Raw genomic sequence first — 19,562 nt, 5'->3', positions numbered from 1 at the left:
ATTAAAAGAAATAAATAATTTAAAAAAAAATGACTTGTAGGCAAATGTGAAAGTTGCCTAACCACAAGTATTTTTAAAATCTGAAAAAAGCTAACAAAAATAGACTGTCTGTAAAAATAATACTTAATAGAACCTCTGATGAACGATTCTTTGCAGTACACATAGCTTAAATAAGTTCAGTGAAATCCAGAGAAAATTCTACTTCCCTCCTTTTATGGGAAGGCATCCAATAACAGATCAAAAATCCCACCTATTCACTCATTCGTCATGGACTAGATATGCATAAGCTCTCAGTGTAGTGAGGAAGCACATTTCCACAGTCACACTTCAGGGCAATCTCCAATATGGGGTAAGGGCTACGACAGTGAAGCACCCGGGCAAAGACCGCACAATAGAGGAATGTGACCTTGCCGGGGAGATCAGGGAAGGCAAGGATGCACTGAGCAAGGGATGGTTATTAGGCTGAAATGCGAAGGATAAAAGGGGGAGTGGAAGGTGGTAGACATAACACAACAAGGAAAAAGGACAGCACATGGGTTCCCAAGGCAAGAGGAAATGCTGCTTTCTCAAACTGCTGAAAATGCCAAGAGAGCCACAGTACCAAGAAGGGTTCGCAAGGAGGGCAACTGGCACACCATGCAGGGCTTACTAGCTCCTGCTAAGGATTTTGGTCTTACCCTTGAAGATCAAGTGAGAAAAAGATCTCACACGTCTGCTGGACTTACTGAAACAGAAAAGCATGTAAAAGTTGAGAGCTGTTTAGGAGGATGAGAACAGACTAGAGAGGCTTCCCTGGTGGCTCAGCAGGAAAGAATCTGCCTGCCAAGGCACAAGATGCAGGTTCAATCCCTGCATTGGGACGATCGCCTAGAGAAGGAAATGGCGACCCACTGCAGTATTCTTGCCTGGGAAACCCTATGGACAGAGGAGCCTGCCGGGCTACAGCCCATGGGGTCGCAAAGAGTCTCATGCAACTTAGTGACTAAACAACAAGATACTAGAGTGGGTGGAGGAGGAGAAGGTATGGAAATAGTCAGTGAATACTGATGAGTGTTTGAAAGATCTGACTGTGAAGAGGAGCAAGAGGACAGTAACTGGGGTGCGGCATGAAATCAAGAAAGAGGGCAGTTGATGGAAAGAAAAGGAAAAAGACACAGAGGCAAATCGACAAGAGGAAGGAGTAACGGGGATAAGGTTGTAAAGGGTAGCATCTACCTTAGACAGGAAGACACAGGGCAACTGACTCAAGGGTGTAGATATACCTACCTTTCCAAGTTTAAGGGTGAAAAAAGAGTTCAAGCCTTTTGGCTTCTTTCTGTGTGACTAGGAGACTAAGGGATCGGTTGGAGGTTAAAGATTTGATGAGCGTGGAAAAGGTCTGAAATAGACAATGCTATGAACAGGACAGGGGTGACCAGATAACCCTCCAAGGATTGTCAGTGTTAATGGCTGCTTACCCACAAGCCTATAGGTCTACTCAGCCAGGCTGACATGGGTCACAGTACTAGTAAACCATGCAGCTGAAACTCAGGCATAGGTCATTGAACTCTACAATCTAGTTTTTTCCCTTTCTACAATTCTAAGATGTTTAAGTTTTTACTTGAACTATGATAAAAAGCACATAGCATAGAATTTTCCATCTTAAATGTTTTTAAGTATGCAGTTCAGTAGCATTAAGGGCAATCATACTGTTATATAACAGATCTCCAGAACTCTTTCATCTTGCAAAACTGAAATTTTGTACCTGTTAAACAAGCCCTCATTTCCCCCTCCCCCCTCAGCCTCTGGCAACCAACATTTTTTGCTTCTGTGAGTGTGACTACTTTCAATCCCTCACATAAGTAGAATTATACAGTATTTGTCTTTTTGTTACTGGCTTACTTCACTTAGCAGAAAGTCTTCAAGGTTTTAGCATAGGACAGGATTTCCTTTTCAAAGCTGAGTAACATTCCATTATAGATGTGCAGACCACACTATTTACCCATTAACTTGTCAATGGGCGTTTGGGTTACTTTCCTGGACATCTTTTTTTTATTTTTAACATTCTCCTGGGACTTCCCTGGTGGTTCAGCGGCTAAGACTCCACACTCCCAATGCAGGGGGCCGGGTTCGATGTCTGGTCAGGGAACTAGATCACACATGTCACAACTAAAGATCTCGCACGCCACAACTAAGACACAGTGTAGCCATATAAATAAATAAGTATATATATATTAAAAAAAATTTCTCCTGACTCAGCTCTTAAAAATGTTTCCTTTCTATGTGGCCAATTAAACACTCCTGCCACAAGGCATTATTATACAATCTATACTCTTTGCAGCTGTTGGCAACAGCAATTTCCTTCAATGATTTATGTTTAAGAATAGCAACTTACAATGAGTATATATACTAAAGAAAAGTATGCTAAGTCGCTTCAGTCATGTTCGACTCTGTGCGACCCCACAGACGGCAGCCCACCAGGCTCTGCCATCCCTGGGATTCTCCAGGCAAGAACACTGGAGTGGGTTGCCATTTCCTTCTCCAATGCATGAAAGTGAAAAGTTAAAGTGAAGTCGCTCAGTCGTGTCCGACTCTTCGTGACCCCATGGACTGCAGCCCACCAGGCTCCTGCATCCATCGGATTTCCCAGGCAAGAGTACTGGAGTGGGGTGCCCTTGCCTTCTCCAAAGAAAAGTATATAATCACACATATAACATGCAAGACTTGTTTTAAGTTTACATCTGGGTGGGAGGGCAGGACAGCAATATTAAGAAAGTAACTTCACCGCTAACATTTAGATACATGAAAATTCTATGTAATGAAATGAATTAGGTTTTGCTTAAGCAGGGCTTCCCTGGTGGCTCAGACGGTGGAAAATGTCTGCTGTAATGCAGGAGACCTAGATTCTATCCCTGGGTCAGAAAGATTGCCTGGAGAAGGGAATGGCAACCCACTCCAGTATTCTTGCCTGGAGAATTCCATGGACAGAGGAGCCTGGTGGGCTGCAGTCCACAGGGGTTGCAAAGAGTCAGACATGACTGAGTGACTAACACTTTCACAAGTAGGATCACGTAGAAATGTAAGTATCAAAGACTGGCTTCAAGGGAAAAAAAAAAAACAAAAAACTGGCTTTAAATCATTAGCTGTATAACCTTGAAGAAGTTAAGTACTCTAAGACTCTTATCTCCAAATCTGTAAAATGATGTATTTAATACCAACTACCCCAGAGCTGTATAAGACAGACTAAATGAAAACACAACTCTAGGTCTAGTGCCTGGAAAATAGGAGGTGCTCAATAAACAGAATTCATTATTACAAAATAATTTATCATAGTGGTTCTGAAAGGGTTTGATTTACAAAAGTCAGATTTAGACAAGTTTTCAAAAATATCATCATGTGAAAAGAATAAGTGAAAAGTGAAAGTCGCTCAGTAGTGTCCAACTCTTTGTAACCCCGTGGACTATATACAGTCCATGGAATTCTCCAGGCCAGAATACTGGAGTGGGTAGCTGTTCCCCTCTCCAGAGGATCTTCCTAACCCAGGGATCGAACCCACACTGCAACGAAGATCTCCCGCATTGCAGGCGGATTCTTTACCAGCTGAGCCACCAGGGAAGCCCATGAAAAGAATGTATCAGCAACAAGAAAAGACTGTACAGAGACAGAAAAGGCGCCCAGCAAAAGAGTCCTCTTGAGTGAAATGCTCTACAAGCATTTACCACCCAGATATGCTCTTAACTACCCATGAAGCTTAGCACGGCTCAATCAAGGCATTCTAAGCAGGAAATTCCTCATTTCCCAGGCACGTTTCAGGCGCTACAACACTTCTGGCATCCTCGGCCCGCCCACTAGGCGCCTGCAGTGCATCCCAGGAATTGTGACAACCAGAATGCACCCACTCTTTCAAACGCCCAGGTGGGGACAGGGGTACGGGTGGGGAGGCGGGGTACTCGCCCGACTGAGAATTGACAAGAGAACCCAATCCAAGTCCTTCAAACTTTCTTCTCTCCCTTCTAGATTCTGCCCGTCCCCGACGGTCTACTGCTCCAAGGGTTCAGGAGCATCAAGGGACGGGCCACAAAAGCCAAGTCGGGAGTCACGGCACTCTGGACCACCTTCCGGATTTCAGGCTTCATAACCAAGGGACCTTGCTTTCTGTAGAACTACCCATCCACCCACCCTCACCCAACCTAGAGGGGCCCCAGCGACTATTTTGAGGTGGGAATTTTCATTTTAAGCCTGCGCTCGTGGCTGAAAAATATCTCCGGTCTCCTGGCCCCATTGCCAGAGACTTGCAAATCCTGCAGGAATTCGGACCGCACATACTGGGATAGGTAATGGAAGGCACTAGACTAGGCCCTGGTTATGAGAACTGCCCGTCCTGTTCCAGTGGACCAAGCCTCCCTGTCTCGAACCTTAAGACCCAATTCTAGGACTAGAGCCGCAATGCCGACACGCGCCATTCAAACTGGGGAGGGGCGGGACTCTAGCCCCGGAGCTAAGGAGAAGCGGGCACTTATGCACAAGTGGGGTCGTGGACTCCGAGAAAACTCACTGCCTGGGTCTCTCCCTAAAGGACGGGTCAGCACCTTGCCCACAGCTTGCATTCTGCCCCGGCCGCACCTACCCGAATTTACCGCCAACAGAGTCGCCATCTTTGAGGCGCAATAACGGAGCCCTCCAGCCGCACGGAAGCCCCAGAAGAGGGTGAGGCTGCCCGGACCGACGCCTGATAAGGAAAGTACCACGCTGTCCTTCTCGAACTGCACTCTCGACCGACCCAGGCGTACGGATACCCGAAAATCTGCCCTGAGTCACAGACGTCAATTTTCGCTGGGATTATTCCCATTCAAGTAAAGGCGAGGGCAACTAGTTCGGAGACGCGGGGTCTTCGAATTGACGTCCATCGTGCAGTGCATTCTGGGACTTGTAGTTCTGTTTCTAATGATTTCAGTTGGTTAGCTAGGGACTTCTCTGAAGTCCCGGGATTAAGACTCCGTGCTTCCACCGTAGGGAGCACAGGTCGATCTCTAGTTGGGGAAAGAAGATCTTGCGTGCCACGAAACTCATCCAAAAGGAAAAATAAATAAAAGGAGAATTTTTTTTTTTTAAAGTCAGTTCACTGAAGCAGAAAAAGATTAGTTACTGAAATGACACCCACTTATGATATTATGAAAGCTGTAAATTCAAATAATCTTACTTTAAATCTTCTTGCATCACTCCCTTACTTTGGGGAGTTGAGTAGGGTGTACGGTGACAAGCCTCAAAAAGCAACTTGACCGGTTACAAACTAAATTTTCATTACATTTCATCTATACACCAAGCATATTGTGTGAATATAGTTGCATGCAATTAAACAATCATAATTTTTTATTATGAAAATTTCAGATGCGTACAAAATTAGAATAATGAATGCTCAGCTTAGATAACTGGTCAATTCCTGTACCCCACTCCCAACATGAGAGATTATATTGAAGCAATTTCCAAACATATCATTTCATAAACACCAAATATCTTCCTGCCTAAGCACCTCCAAATAGCCGGACCTTCTTTTTTCACTTGCTGAATTTTAGTTTGCTAATTTTCAAACTAAAATACAGTCTTTACCATTTGCTATCACATGCCAGATATTTATTAAGAATTTATCAAACAACAAGGCACTACTGTATAGCACAGGGAAATATATTCAATATCCTGTGATAAAACATACTAAAAAAGAATATGACAAAGAAGGTAGGTATATATGTGCATAACTGAGTCACTTTGCTATACAGCAGTAATTAACACAGCACTGTAACTCAACTACATTTCAATAAAAAATAAATTTAAAAAAGAATTTGTTTTAAATTAAAAACAAAATATGCCAGATATTTATTCAGTTCAGTCACTCAGTCGTGTCCAACTCTTTGCGACCCCATGAATCGCAGCATGCCAGGCCTCCCTGTCCATCACCAACTCCTGGAGTTCACTCAGACTCATGTCCATCGAGTCAGTGATGCCATCCAGCCATCTCATCCTCTGTCGTCCCCTTCTCCTCCTGCCCCCAATCCCTCCCAGCATCAGAGTCTTTTCCAATGAGTCAACTCTTCGCATGAGGTGGCCAAAGTACTGGAGTTTCAGCTTTAGCATCATTCCTTCCAAGGAAATCCAGGGCTGATCTCCTTCAGAATGGACTGGTTGGATCTCCTTGCAGTCGAAGGGACTCTTAAGAGTCTTCTCCAACACCACAGTTCAAAAGCATCAATTCTTCGGCACTCAGCTTTCTTCACAGTCCAACTCTCACATCCATACATGACCACTGGAAAACCCATAGCTTTGACTAGACGGACCTTTGTTGGCAAAGTGATGTCTCTGCTTTTGAATATGCTATCTAGGTTGGTCATAACTTGCCTTCCAAGAAGTAAGCGTCTTTTAATTTCATGGCTGCAGTCACCATCTGCAGTGATTTTGGAGCCCAGAAAAATAAAGTCTGACACTGTTTCCACTGTTTCCCCATCTATTTCCCATGAAGTGATGGGACCAGATGCCATGATCTTCCTTTTTTGAATGTTGAGCTTTAAGCCAACTTTTTCACTCTCCACTTTCACTTTCATCAAGAGGCTTTCGAATTCCTCTTCACTTTCTGCCATAAGGGTGGTGTCATCTGCATATCTGAGGTTATTGATATTTCTCCCGGCAATCTTGATTCCAGCTTGTGCTTCTTCCAGCACAGAGTTTCTCATGATGTACTCTGCACATAAGTTAAATAAGCAGGATGACAATATACAGCCTTGACGTACTCCTTTTCCTATTTGGAACCAGTCTGTTGTTACATGTCCAGTTCTAACTGTTGCTTCCTGACCTGCATACAGGTTTCTCAAGAGCCAAAAGCTCTATACAGTCAACAAAAACAAGATCAGGAGCTGACTGTGCCTCAGATCATGAACTCCTTATTGCCAAATTCAGACTTAAATTGAAAAAAGTAGGGAAAAACCACTAGACCATTCAGGTATGACCTAAATCAAATCCCTTATGAACATACAGTGGAAGGGAGAAATAGATTTAAGGGACTAGATCTGATAGATAGAGTGCCTGAAGAACTATGGATGGAGGTTCGTGACATTGTACAGGAGACAGGGATCAAGACCATCTCCATGGAAAAGAAAGGCAAAAAAGCAAAATGGCTGTCTGGGGAGGCCTTACAAATAGCTGTGAAAAGAAGAGAAGCGAAAAGCAAAGGAGAAAAGGAAAGACATAAGCATCTGAATGCAGAGTTCCAAAGAATAGCAAGAAAAGATAAGAAAGCCTTTCTTCAGCGACCAATGCAAAGAAATAGAGGAAAACAATAGAATGGGAAAGACTAGAGATCTCTTCAAGAAAATTAGAGATACCAAGGGAACATTTCATGCAAAGATGGGCTCAATAAAGGACAGAAATGGTATGGACCTAACAGAAGCAGTAGATATTAAGAAGAGGTGGCAAGAATACACATAAGAACTGTACAAAAAAGATCTTCATGACCCAGATAATCATGATGGTGTGATCACTCACCTAGAGCCAGACATCCTGGAATGTGAAGATAAGTGGGCCTTAGAAAGCATCACTACGAACAAAGCTGGTGGAGGTGATGGAATTCCAGTTGAGCTATTCCAAATCCTGAAAGATGATGCTGTGAAAGTGCTGCACTCCATATGCCAGCGAATTTGGAAAACTCAGTAGTGGCCACAGGACTGGAAAAGGTCAGTTATCATTCCAATCCCAAAGAAAGGCAATGCCAAAGAATGCTCAAACTACTGCACAGTTGCACTCATCTCACATGCTAGTAAAGTAATGCTCAAAATTCTCCAAGCCAGGCTTCAGCAATATGTGAACCATGAACTTCCTGATGTTCAAGCTGGTTTTAGAAAAGGCAGAGGAACCAGAGATCAAATTGCCAACATCCACTGGATCATGGAAAAAGCAAGAGAGTTCCAGAAAAACACCTATTTCTGCTTTATTGACTATGCCAAAGCCTTTGACTGTGTGGATCACAATAAACTGTGGAAAATTCTTCAAGATATTTATTAGAAATATTTATTAAGAACATTGTTGTCATTACATTATCTCACTTAATCCCTGAAATAATCCTACTAGGGAAATATAATTATAGCTACTTATCTCAGAGATGTTTTATGTACCTTACAACCTCACTTTCTCAACTCCTCCAACATTTCACTGAGTTTGGGACAAATTAGAATTTATATTCCCATTTTACTGTTGGAAAAAAAAAACAATAATTTAGACAAAATCACAGAGTATGTTGTTGAGAATAGCAAACATTCATTCTTTAGAATGAATATATGGAATGACACAGTGTACATTAGGTGGAACACAACAGTCAGTGGTAATATTTTTGAAAGTCATTGTCAAATAGAGACAAATGCCAGATTGCGATAAAAGTGATTTTAAGGCGAGAAAGGGAAGAGCAAATGAAAAGGTAAAGGGATTTTTCCTGAAGTTTATCACGAAAGTGAGAAGAATTTTGAGCAGAAACTTGGCAGGAAGTAGCATTCAAAGATTTTCTTTCTCAGCACAACTATTATGAGCCTTCCCCTCACACTGTTTAAGCCCACACATTTCCCTCTTGGTAGATCACTCACTTTCGATGAAGGAACTCTTTAAGTTCCTGCAACTCCCCCTCGCCCATCATCTCATGGACAAGCATGGTCTCATAGGTTTCCCCAATCCATAGCAATTGGGGTATTGGCATTATAACTCTCGTAAAACTGTTCTCAGTATGGTCACCAGTGATTGTCAAATCTCACAAGCACTTTTCCAAATACCATAGAAATTCTTTTCTCCCTTGACTTGTGGGGTACCACTCCTTCTGGTTTTCCTCCTGTCTTTATAGTTCTTTTTTAAATAGTTATTTCAAAATCTCCTTTATGGCCTTCTCTTTCTCTTCTCATTATTAAATGTAGTTCTTCCCTTTTGGTCATCCCAGCCAGGATTCTTTTTTTTTTTTTTTTTAAATGTTTATTTACTTACTTATTTGGCTGTGCCCAATCTTAGTTGCAGAATGCAGGTTTGTTTGTTTTTTTTAGTTGGGGCATGGCAACTGTTAGTTGCAGCATGTGGGAATCTAATTCCCTGACCAGGGATCCAACTTCGGCCCGTTGCACTGGTACTGGGTGCGCAGAGTCTTAGACTTGGCCCATCAGGGAAGTACTCCACCCCCCACCAGCCTCTATTCTACCATTCTGCATACTTCTGGGAAATCTATGGCTTCTTAAAGCCACCTGCTTGCTGATGAATTTTATATCTTTAACCTGGCCCTCTCTCCTAGCACTCAAATTTGTATATCCAACTTGTCCACCGCCCACTTTTATTGATTGTCATACAGGCATCTCAAAATTAATTGATCCAAAGCTTAAATGAGCACCTTCTTTCATAAAACTCAATCACTTGAGTTGCCAAAGTCACACACTTGAGAATCATTCCATATTCTTCCTTCGATTGCCATATCCTATTCATCTTGCCTTGTAAATATTTCTGAAGCCCTTTTCTTCTTCTCTGCTCCCTGTGCCATTGCTGCATGAGGCCTCATCATCTTATACCTGCTATTTCACAAGAGCCTTCTCACCGGTCTTCCTAATTTCTATCTCACCCATTCCCATGGTCTCCCAAAGTGATATTCAAATACGCAAATCACATCATGTGCTTGAAGTGAAAGTTGCTCAGTCATGTTGGACTCTTTGTGATTCAAAGGACTATACAGTCTATGGAATTCTCCAGGACAGAATACTGGAGTGGGTAGCCTTTCCCTTTTCCAGGGGATCTTCCCAACCCAGAGATCAAACCCAGGTCTCCCGCATTGCGAGCAGATTCTTTACCAGCTGAGCCAAAGGGAAACCCTAATCATGTGCTTGCCCTAATCAAAATTTCTCAGAAACAAACAAACAAAACTTTTAAAGACCTAGTCCCTAAGGGTAACATTGGGAACTTCTTAACAAGGCACTCATGCCATTTCCTGATCTGGTTCCATCCTCTTCTTCAACCTCCCTAGCCTTTTTCTTCCTCAAGTTCCCTTTTTACTCTAATCACTCTCAAGTATTTGTTATTCCCCAGGTACAACATGCTTTCTTGTACCATGTACTTGTGCAGCTACTATACTATCTGCCTAGAATGTCTAGCTTTCCTTCTTCTTCCCTCTGTCGACCACCCACCAAGTTATCACCACCCACAACCCTGGATTCAAGGCATTATGTGATCATCTGCCACACTGATGACTCGCTTGGACCAAAAGTGTAAGTAACACTGAGTGAGTTCCAAGTCTAGCATCTGAGAGGCCTTGCTGCTTCCACTTTTGCTTTTTTTTTTTTTTTTTGCTGCTCTGAGACATCATGAAAGGAAATCCCAGCCAGCCTCCTTGAGAATGAAAGACCAGGAGAAGAGAAGTCTAACTAGCCTCCAGCTAAACCAGCTAAGAGTCTAGACTTGAGTAAGGCCATCTCCGATCCTCTATTCCTAGTTGAACCATCACTTGACTGCAAACGGGTAAGTGAGTCCAGCCCACATTTTGGAATCATGAGCAAGTAAAAGGCTGCTGTTTTAAGCCACAGTTTTGTGGTTTGTTATGTTCAGTAAACAACTGATTTCCTCCCAGAGAGCACAACTATGTCTTTTTATATTTGCGTTCCCTTCTGCTGCCACATCCCTAGCTTACAGTCACAACTCAGGAAAAAACAATCTGCAGAACCTGGTGCTTCCAAGATCTACTGGCAGGGAGAGAGGACTTGTACACGCAATTGTGGCTAAGAGTACAGAACCTAGAGCTGGCTTCCTGGGCTCAAATTCTTACATATGAGCTGTGAAACCCTCCTTAGTGACTTAGTTTTCTCATCTCTAGATGGGGGTGATAAGATGAGCATCTACATTGTAGAGTCGTTAAGAGACTTATTTGTAAAGTGCTTAGACTGTGCCTGACCTTTAGTGCTATGTGAGTGTTTTTTAAATGAACTTTTGCTAAGGCAAAATAAGTGTAAGTGGAGGTACAGTCAACTACTTCAGTTCAGTTCACTCCCTCAGTCATGTCTGACTCTTTGTGACCCCATGGACTGCAGCACGCCAGGCCTCCCTGTCCATCGCCAACTTCCCAGAGTTTACTCAAACTCATGTCCATTGAGTCAGTAATGCCATCCAGCCATCTCATCTACTTAGGAGGAATTTAACCAAGTTGTTGGAGTACACCACAAACATGAAAGCACCCAGCCATTGAACAATTTGTGATTTATCTGGGGAGAGGGGTAGGACTGTGCCCTAGTCTAACTGATCTGTTATTTGTAATTTCCTTCCTTGCTCCAATTTATTGAGTTTTAACTGTACACACAAAAGTCTTTGAAATCTTAAAATAAGAAAGGTTAATTCTTTTTTCCTTTTTTTAAAAAATGAGGTATAATTACATACACCATATTAGTTCCAGGTGTACACCATAATGCCGCAACACATGTATGTACTGCAAAATGATCATTCATAATAAATCTTGTTAACATGGTCACCATGTTACAGATTTTTTTCCTGCAATGACAGCTTTTAAGATTCATTCTCTTAACAACTTTCAAATATGAAATACAGTATTATTAACTATGGTCATCATGCTATAATTCAACCCCATGGCTTATTTATTTTATGACTGGGAAATGTGTACTTTTGATTGTCTTCACCTCCACTCATCCTCCAACTTCTGCCTCTGGCAACCACCAATCTTTTCTTTGCTATGTATGAACTTGGTTTCATATGGTTTGGGTTTTTTGTGTTGTTTTGGGGGAGGCCCATTTTTTACCATGCCACGTAGTTTCTAGGATCTTAGTTCCTCCACCAGGGACTGAATCTGGGCGTTCACGGCAGTGAAAGCAGAGTACTAACTACTGGATCACCAGGGAAGTCCCAAGATTTCATTCTTTTTAACAGCTAAATTATATCCCATTATATATATATATAATATATATATATACACACATACATATAGCATTTTCTTTTTCATTTATCCATCAATGGACATTTCGGTTGCTTCTACATCTTGGTTTTTGTAAATAAGATTGCAGTGAACCTGAGGATGTATAGAGCTCTTCTGGACAGCTAACTCTTATTTGGAGTCCAGAGAAAATTACATGAAGAAAATGGCACTTGAATGGACAGATGCTAGAATTTTACATGGTTGCGAGAGCGTATGGGGCTGGGAGAGGGAACAGATCACTGAAAAAGTGACAAAGCCCAAGTTTTCATATTTACAGATCTGCAACAATTCCTCTGGACAGGCCTTAGACATTGAGGTGAGTTTCAAGTTCTGAGATTTTCCATATCCAGCCAGTGAAGACTCCAGGCATGATAGACTCACCATCATGTTTGACCCCAGTCAGTAGCCAGCTGTGGAAAGTTTGCAATGGCAGAACTATTAGCCGTGGAACACTGGCAGAGGAGGAAACAAACCTTCCCCAGATTTTCCCTGAGAGAGTCACAACCACCATGCAGCAAATAATTCTGTGTAAAAGCTTCCCTTCAAAGGCAGGATTATTCCTATTGCCTCCTAATTGGTCTTCCTGCTGCCAGTCTCACTCATGCCCACTCTATCTTCTGCACCATAACCAGAGGGACCATTTCATCCTCTCCCTAAAACCCTCCGAGTTCTTGTCAGTGCCCTGAGGGCAAGTCCACCCTTCTTACAATAGTTCAGTTCAGTCACTCAGTCATGTCTGACTCTGCGACCCCATGGACTGCAGCACACCAGGCCTCCCTGTCCATCACCGACTCCCAGAGTTAACTCAAACTCATGTCCATCAAGTCGGTGATGCCATCCAGCCATCTCATCCTCTGTCATCCCCTTCTCCTCCCGCCTTCAATCTTTCCTAGTATCAGGGTCTTTTCAAATGAGTCAGTTCTTCTGATCAGGTGGCCAAAGTATTGGAGTTTCAGCTTCAACATCAGTCCTTCCAATGAATATTCAGGACTGATTTCCTTTAGGATGGACTGGTTGGATCTCCTTGCAGTCCAAGGGACTCTCAAGAGTCTTCTCCAACACCACAGTTCAAAAGCATCAATTCTTTGGCACTCAGCTTTCTTTATAGTCCAACTCTCACATCCATACATGACTACTGGAAAAACCATAGACTCAACTAGACAGACCTTTGTTGGCAAAGTAATGTCCCTGCTTTTTAATATGCTGTCTAGGTTGGTCATAACTTTTCTTCCAAGGAGTAAGCGTCTTTTAATTTCATGGCTGCAGTCACCATCTGCAGTGATTTTGGAGCCCCAAAAGATAAAGTCTGACACTGTTTCCACTGTTTCCCCATCTATTTCCCATGAAGTGATGGGACCAGATGCCATGATCTTCGTTTTCTGAATGTTGAGCTTTAAGCCAACTTTTTCACTCTCCTCTTTCACTTTCATCAAGAGGCTCTTTAGTTCTTCTTCACTTTCTGCCATAAGGATGGAGTCATCTGCATATCTGAGGTTACTGATATTTCTCTCAGAAATCTTGATGCCAACTTTTGCTTCTTCTTACAGTAGAGCACAAGGCAGTTCACTATCTGCCCCTTCAGGCCTCCTTACTTTAATCTCACACCTCCTCCCCTAAGGCTCGTTAGTGATGACTGTGGTTACTTAGATACACATTCTTAGCTCCTCCAGCATCCATAGCAGTTCCTTCTTCATGGAGTATTCCCTCTGGCATTTTGATGCTTTGGAACTGTAGTACTGGAGAAGACTCTTCTGAGTCCCTTGGATAGCAAGAAAATCAAACCAGTCAATTCTAAAGGAAGTCAATCCCAAATACTCATTGGAAGGACGGATGCTGAAGCTGAAACTGCAACACTTTGACCACCTGATGCAAGGGCCGACTTATTGGAAAGGACCCTGATGCTGGGAAAGATTGAGGGCAGGAGGAGAAGGGAACGACAGAGGATGAGATGGTTGGATGGCATTACCAACTCAATGGACATGAACTTGGACAGACTCAGGGAGATAATGAGTGACAGGAAGGCCTGGTGGGCTGCAGTCCATGGGTTTGCAAAGAGTCAGACATGACTTAGCGACTAAACAACAACAATTAGACTCACAACTTTTGGCCTCTGAATCCTTGTTGGCATGATCTTCCTCTTCTAGAATACCTGTAGCCCCTTCATCTAGTTACTCTTCTCAGGTGTCACTTTCCCCCATGGAGCTCCTACCTCAGCCTGGACGATATGCCCTCCTGTGCTCTCCAATAATGTACTATAATTTCCCCCAGTTTGTCAGTCCTTCTGGACAGAAAGCTGCACACAGAAAAGGAGAGGCACCCAGGAGCCGACAAACATTTGTTGAATGAATAAAGGTGAGGAGAGGTCAGGCTGCTGTCTTCTACTCATTACCTGACTATACCGTGGGCTCCTTGGAAAATGGCTCCATATACCACCATCTCTCTTGTAAGTGCCTGAAAACTCCAGGAAAAGAAGGCCGGTCCCTCTTTTCCTGATGCATGGATTACCGATACAGACCGAAGGGGATAGCGTTCTCCATACTCCCCTACATGAAACACACCAGGGCTCTAGCTAAGGAATTAGCTGGCGGAATCCCCTTGTGATAGACGTGAATCTGAACAAACTCTGGGAGATAGTGAAGGACAGGGAAGCCTGGTGTGCTGCAGTTCACGGAGTCGCAAAGAGTCAGACATGACCGAGCGACTGAACAGCAACAACCCTTTGAGAGGTTTTCCTATATAGATAAGGTGGGGACTTTGGTTCTGACAGGAGGCATATGCCACAGCAGCACATGACATAGAAAATGAAAATGAGCAGGGGTAAAGGAGTGTAAATGTACTGGTGGCAACATCAATTTATGTGATCAAAAAAGAGTCTGGATTGTACTCCGGGAATTAGCATGAATACTTGGCTGCAGTCTGGGACGCCAGTGTGTGAAGGAGAATGGGGAGTCACTGAGGAAAGCAGAATTCTGTCTGAGTGTGATGAAAGAGCAGGACATTCATCCTATCAGAATACTCAAAGTGAAACTATGTACAAGGAACAAGAAAGCATTAACTGAAGTAAACTACCATAGTGTTCCGAACATGACATAAACTCCAAAACAAAGGACAATAGGAAACATTGCCAAGTGCAAACAAATGCAAAAGTAAATAAATTAGAGAAAGATTTTTTAGATATCAGATCACCATGAAGCTGTTGTGTGTATCATTTCTCTGCTTCCATTCAGCTTAGGGTCCTTCTTCAGCCAAGTGCATTTTCTATCTTCTCTTGCTACTTCATGAAAGAGTTGCGATTTCAGGAAGGAACCGATCAACAGTGTAAGGTGTAGCATGCTGGTAGAGTTGAGAAGAGATTTTGAGACAGGTTGCCCTGAATCTAAATTTCTACCTTGCCAGCAACTCACTGTGTGATTGTAAGCAAGTTTTTTTCAATCTCTCTGAGTTTCCTCATCCATTAAAATAGAAGTAACACTTTCCTTGAATTGCTGTGAAGAATCATAAACTAATATATGAACTTGACATAAAATACTCAGAAGATATTCTGCGGTGGTCATAGGATGATCAGAAGGAAGAACAGTGAAGGTAAAATATGGGGATTACACAAAGAAAAGAGGAGCCATTGAATAAGAGTGTCTGATAAAGCTATACTAATATAGTCTGCCCTCTGTATCTGTGGGTTCCACAAGTGAGGATTTAACCAACCACAGATCGAAAAAATTTGGAGAAAAAATTACAGAAAGTTCCAAAAAACAAAACTTCTGTTTGCCTTGTGCTGGCAATTATATACATAGTATTTACAATGCTTTAGGTATTACAAGTAATTTAGAGATTATTTAAAGTATGGTGAGAGGGGAAGGACGTGTAATATAGTTATATGCAAATTCTATGCCATTTTATATAAGGGACTTGAGCATCCTCAGAATTTGGTATTGGTGGGGGGTCCTGGATCCAATCCCCTGTGAATACCCAGGGATGACTGTATTAATAATAGCATAGCATCAGTGAACTCTTTTAATGAGGCTCCCATGGTAGTGTTAACTCAGCCATGTTGTACAACCCTATACATTTTAAGCTGCCCATTTAATAAGCATCAGTTCAGTTCAGTTCAGTTCAGTCACTCAGTTGTGTCCAACTCCTTGCGACCCCATGAATTGCAGCACGCCAGGCCTCCCTGTCCATCACCAACTCCCAGAGTTCACTCAGACTCATGTCCATCGGGTCAGTGATGCCATCCAGCCATCTCATCCTCTGTCGTCCCCTTCTCCTCCTGCCCCCACTCCCTCCCAGCATCAGAGTCTTTTCCAATGAGTCAACTCTTCGCATGAGGTGGCCAAAGTACTGGAGTTTCAGCTTTAGCATCATTCCTTCCAAAGAAATCCAGGGCTGATCTCCTTCAGAATGGACTGGTTGGATCTCCTTGCAGTCCAAGGGACTCTCAAGAGTCTTCTCCAACATCACAGTTCAAAAGCATCAATTCTTCAGTGCTCAGCCTTCTTCACAGTCCAACTCTCACATCCATACATGACCACTGGAAAAACCATAGCCTTGACTAGACAGACATTTGCTGGAAAAGTAGTCTCTGCTTTTCAATATCCTGTCTAGGTTGGTCATAACTTTTCTTCCAAGGAGTAAGCGTCTTTTAATTTCATGGCTGCAGTCACCATCTGCAGTGATTTTGGAGCCCAAAAAATAAAGTCTGACACTGTTTCCACTGTTTCCCCATCTATTTCCCATGAAGTGATGGGACCAGATGCCATGATCTTCATTTTCTGAATGGAGTAGGGAATGGCAACCCACTCCAGTATTCTTGCCTGGAGAATCCCATGGACAGAAGAGCCTGAAGGGGTCATCCATAGAGTTGAAAAGAGTCAGGCATGACTGAGTTTAGTTTCTTCGTTTCTTCATCTTTCCCCACTAAACATGAAGAGTCATATCTTATTACTATAAGTAGTAATAAGACTAATTTAAATGCATTTGAAATTAGAAAATTAGTGTGGTCGCTAAAACTTAGTTGGGTATACTGTGATTTTAAGATTTTAATATTCAGTCATAAGTGTGACAATGCCAAAAAACGTGGTTTTTCTTAAAAAGGTACTATCTACCATTGAAATATTGTTGCTTCTTGGTTTCTAAAATTACATCTGCACAGTACCTAGACCAAGTCTGGGGACTCATTTTTTTAGATTGTGATAAGATAAACACGGTGGCACTAGTGGTAAAGAATCCACCTGCCAGTGGAGGAGATGGAAGAGACATGGGTTTGACCCCCCAGTGAGGAAAATCCCCTGCAGTAGGAAATGGCAATGCACTCCAATATCCTTGCCTGGAAAACTCCATGAGCAGAGGAGGCTGGCGGGCTACAGTCCATGAGGCCACAAAGAGTCAGACATGACTGACTGAGTAACTGAGCACGCACACACACAAGATAAGCATAACCTAAAATTATGACCACTTTGGGGTGTATGGATCTATGACGTTAACAGCATTCATGCTGTTCTCAAAGCATCACCACCATCCATATCTTCAGAATTTCTTCATCTTTCCCCACTAAACTTTGTACCCATTAAACAACTCCCTATTTTCCCCTCTTCCCAGCCCCTTGGCGACCACCATTCTGCTTTCTGGTTCTATGAATTGACTACTCTGGGTATCTCATGTAATAGGAATCATACAATACTTGTCCTTCTGTGACTGGTTTATTTTTACTTAGCATAATGTCAGGGCTCATCTGGGCTGCCGTCTCTGGGGTCGCACAGAGTCGGATACGACTGAAGCGACTTAGCAGCAGCAGCAGCAGCAGGGCTCATCTACATTGTAACAGGTATCAGAATTTCCTTCCTTTTAAAGGTTAAATAATAGCCTATTGTATATATAGACCACATTTTCTTTATCCATTCATCTGTTGAACACCCGGGTTGCTTCCACATTTCTGCTATTGTTAACAATGCTGCTATTAACATAGGTGTAGAAATATTTCCAGCCCCTACATTCAGTTATTCTGGAATGATGCCCAGAGTGGAATTGTTGGATCATATGGTAATTCTGTTTAATTTTTTTAATGTATTTTTAAATTATTATTATTTTTGGCTGTGCCACGACTTCTCATGAGTTTTCTCTAGTTGCAGCGAGCAGGGGCTTCTCATTGTGTTGGCTTCTCTTGCTGCAGGGCATGGGCTCTAGGCACGTGGGCTGTACAGTGCAGGCTCAGTGGTTGTGGCGCACGGGCTTAATAGTCGTGGCCTGTGGGCTCTAGGGTGCATGGGCTTCAATAGTTGCAGCACACAGGCTCAGTAGTTCAGCACGGAGTTGGTAGCTGTGGTGCATGGGCTTAGTTGCTCCGCAGCACGTGGAATCTTCTTGGACCAGGGATCGAACCCCCATCCCCTGCATTGGCAGATGGATTCTTATCCACTGCTCCATGAGAGAAGTCCAAAAGAGAAAATTTAAATCAGCATAATCTCAGAATTTTTTTTGGTTGACAATATTAGGAAACCTTGGTTATGATTCAACCCTAAAGCTAGCTGATGCTTATGAAAATTCAGTCCATCTTCCTGAGTTCAGACAGAATAAGGCATAAATATGACAGAGAAGAACACATCTCCCAATAAATACCATCTGTCTCAAAAACATGATTATAAATTTAGGAAATATATGTAGACAGGAGGTTTGAATCAACTGTTTAAGTATAAATATGAGGCATTAAGGATTGATACTTTTTAAAGTGAGGTTTATCTTATTTTATTATTTTTAATGTATTTTATTTATTTATATTTGGCCACGCTGCACAGCATGTGGAATCTTAGTTCTCTGACCATGGCTCGAACCTGTGCTCCTTGCACTGAAAGCACAGTATTAAACACTGGACTGCTAGGGAAGTCTCCCTAAGTAGATACTTTCTAAGTGTAAAAGTCACTGGTATCATTTTATAGTTGCAAATAAGTTCTGTAAAGTCATCATGGAGATATAGGAAGGAAATAGTCTTGACATGCTGCTACTGCTACTGCTACTAAGTCGCAGCAGTCGTGTCCGACTCTGTGCGACCCCAGAGACGGGAGCCCACCAGGCTCCCCTGTCCCTGGGATTCTCCAGGCAAGAACACTGGAGTGGGTTGCCATTTCCTTCTCCAGTGCATGAAAGTGAAAAGCGAAAGTGAAGTCGCTCAGTCGTGTCTGACTCTTAGCAACCCCATGGACTATAGCCTACTAGGCTCCTCCATCCATGGGATTTTTCAGGCAAGAGTACTGGAGTGGGGTGCCATTGCCTTGTCCTAGTCTTAACATACTATTATCTTATTTTATGTCAAGACTTCAAAAGGAAGGTGATCCTTTGATAGGGGTAAATACCAACCAAATCATAAAACAGTAACTCCTAATAAAATACATGTTCTGTATAGGGGGCTTCCCTGGTGGCTCAGATCGTGAAGAATCTGCCTGCAAGGCAGGAGACCCAAGTTCAATCCCTGGGTTGGAAAGATCCCCTGGAGTAAGAAATGGCAACCCACTCCAGTATTCTTGCCTGGAGAAACCCATGGACAGAGGAGCCTGGCAGGGTATAGTCCATGCGGTCACAAAGAGTTGCACATGACTGAGTGACTGACCCTATGATAAAA

General features: G+C 42.7%; 1 protein-coding gene across 2 annotated transcripts in view; it reads right to left on the bottom strand.

The window, feature by feature from the left end:
* The window catches only part of NUP205 (nucleoporin 205), an 80,534-nt gene extending 75,886 nt beyond the window's left edge, over positions 1-4,648 (bottom strand). The window contains exon 1 of one of the 2 annotated variants that reach the window (XM_024990699.2): positions 4,607-4,648. In XM_024990699.2, coding sequence (XP_024846467.1) covers positions 4,607-4,634 — 28 coding nt within the window. In that variant the 5' untranslated portion in view covers positions 4,635-4,648. The remainder of the gene's footprint in view (positions 1-4,606) is intronic. The other variant, NM_001130931.2, reaches the window with a different exon arrangement.
* Positions 4,649-19,562: the final 14,914 nt, after the last annotated feature.

Source organism: Bos taurus, chromosome 4 (genome assembly GCF_002263795.3).
Source record: "Bos taurus isolate L1 Dominette 01449 registration number 42190680 breed Hereford chromosome 4, ARS-UCD2.0, whole genome shotgun sequence".
NCBI classification, from domain to species: Eukaryota; Metazoa; Chordata; class Mammalia; order Artiodactyla; family Bovidae; genus Bos; species Bos taurus.
The sequence above is the reverse complement of the archived record's forward strand: the minus strand, read 5'-3'. Positions and strand labels throughout refer to the sequence as shown.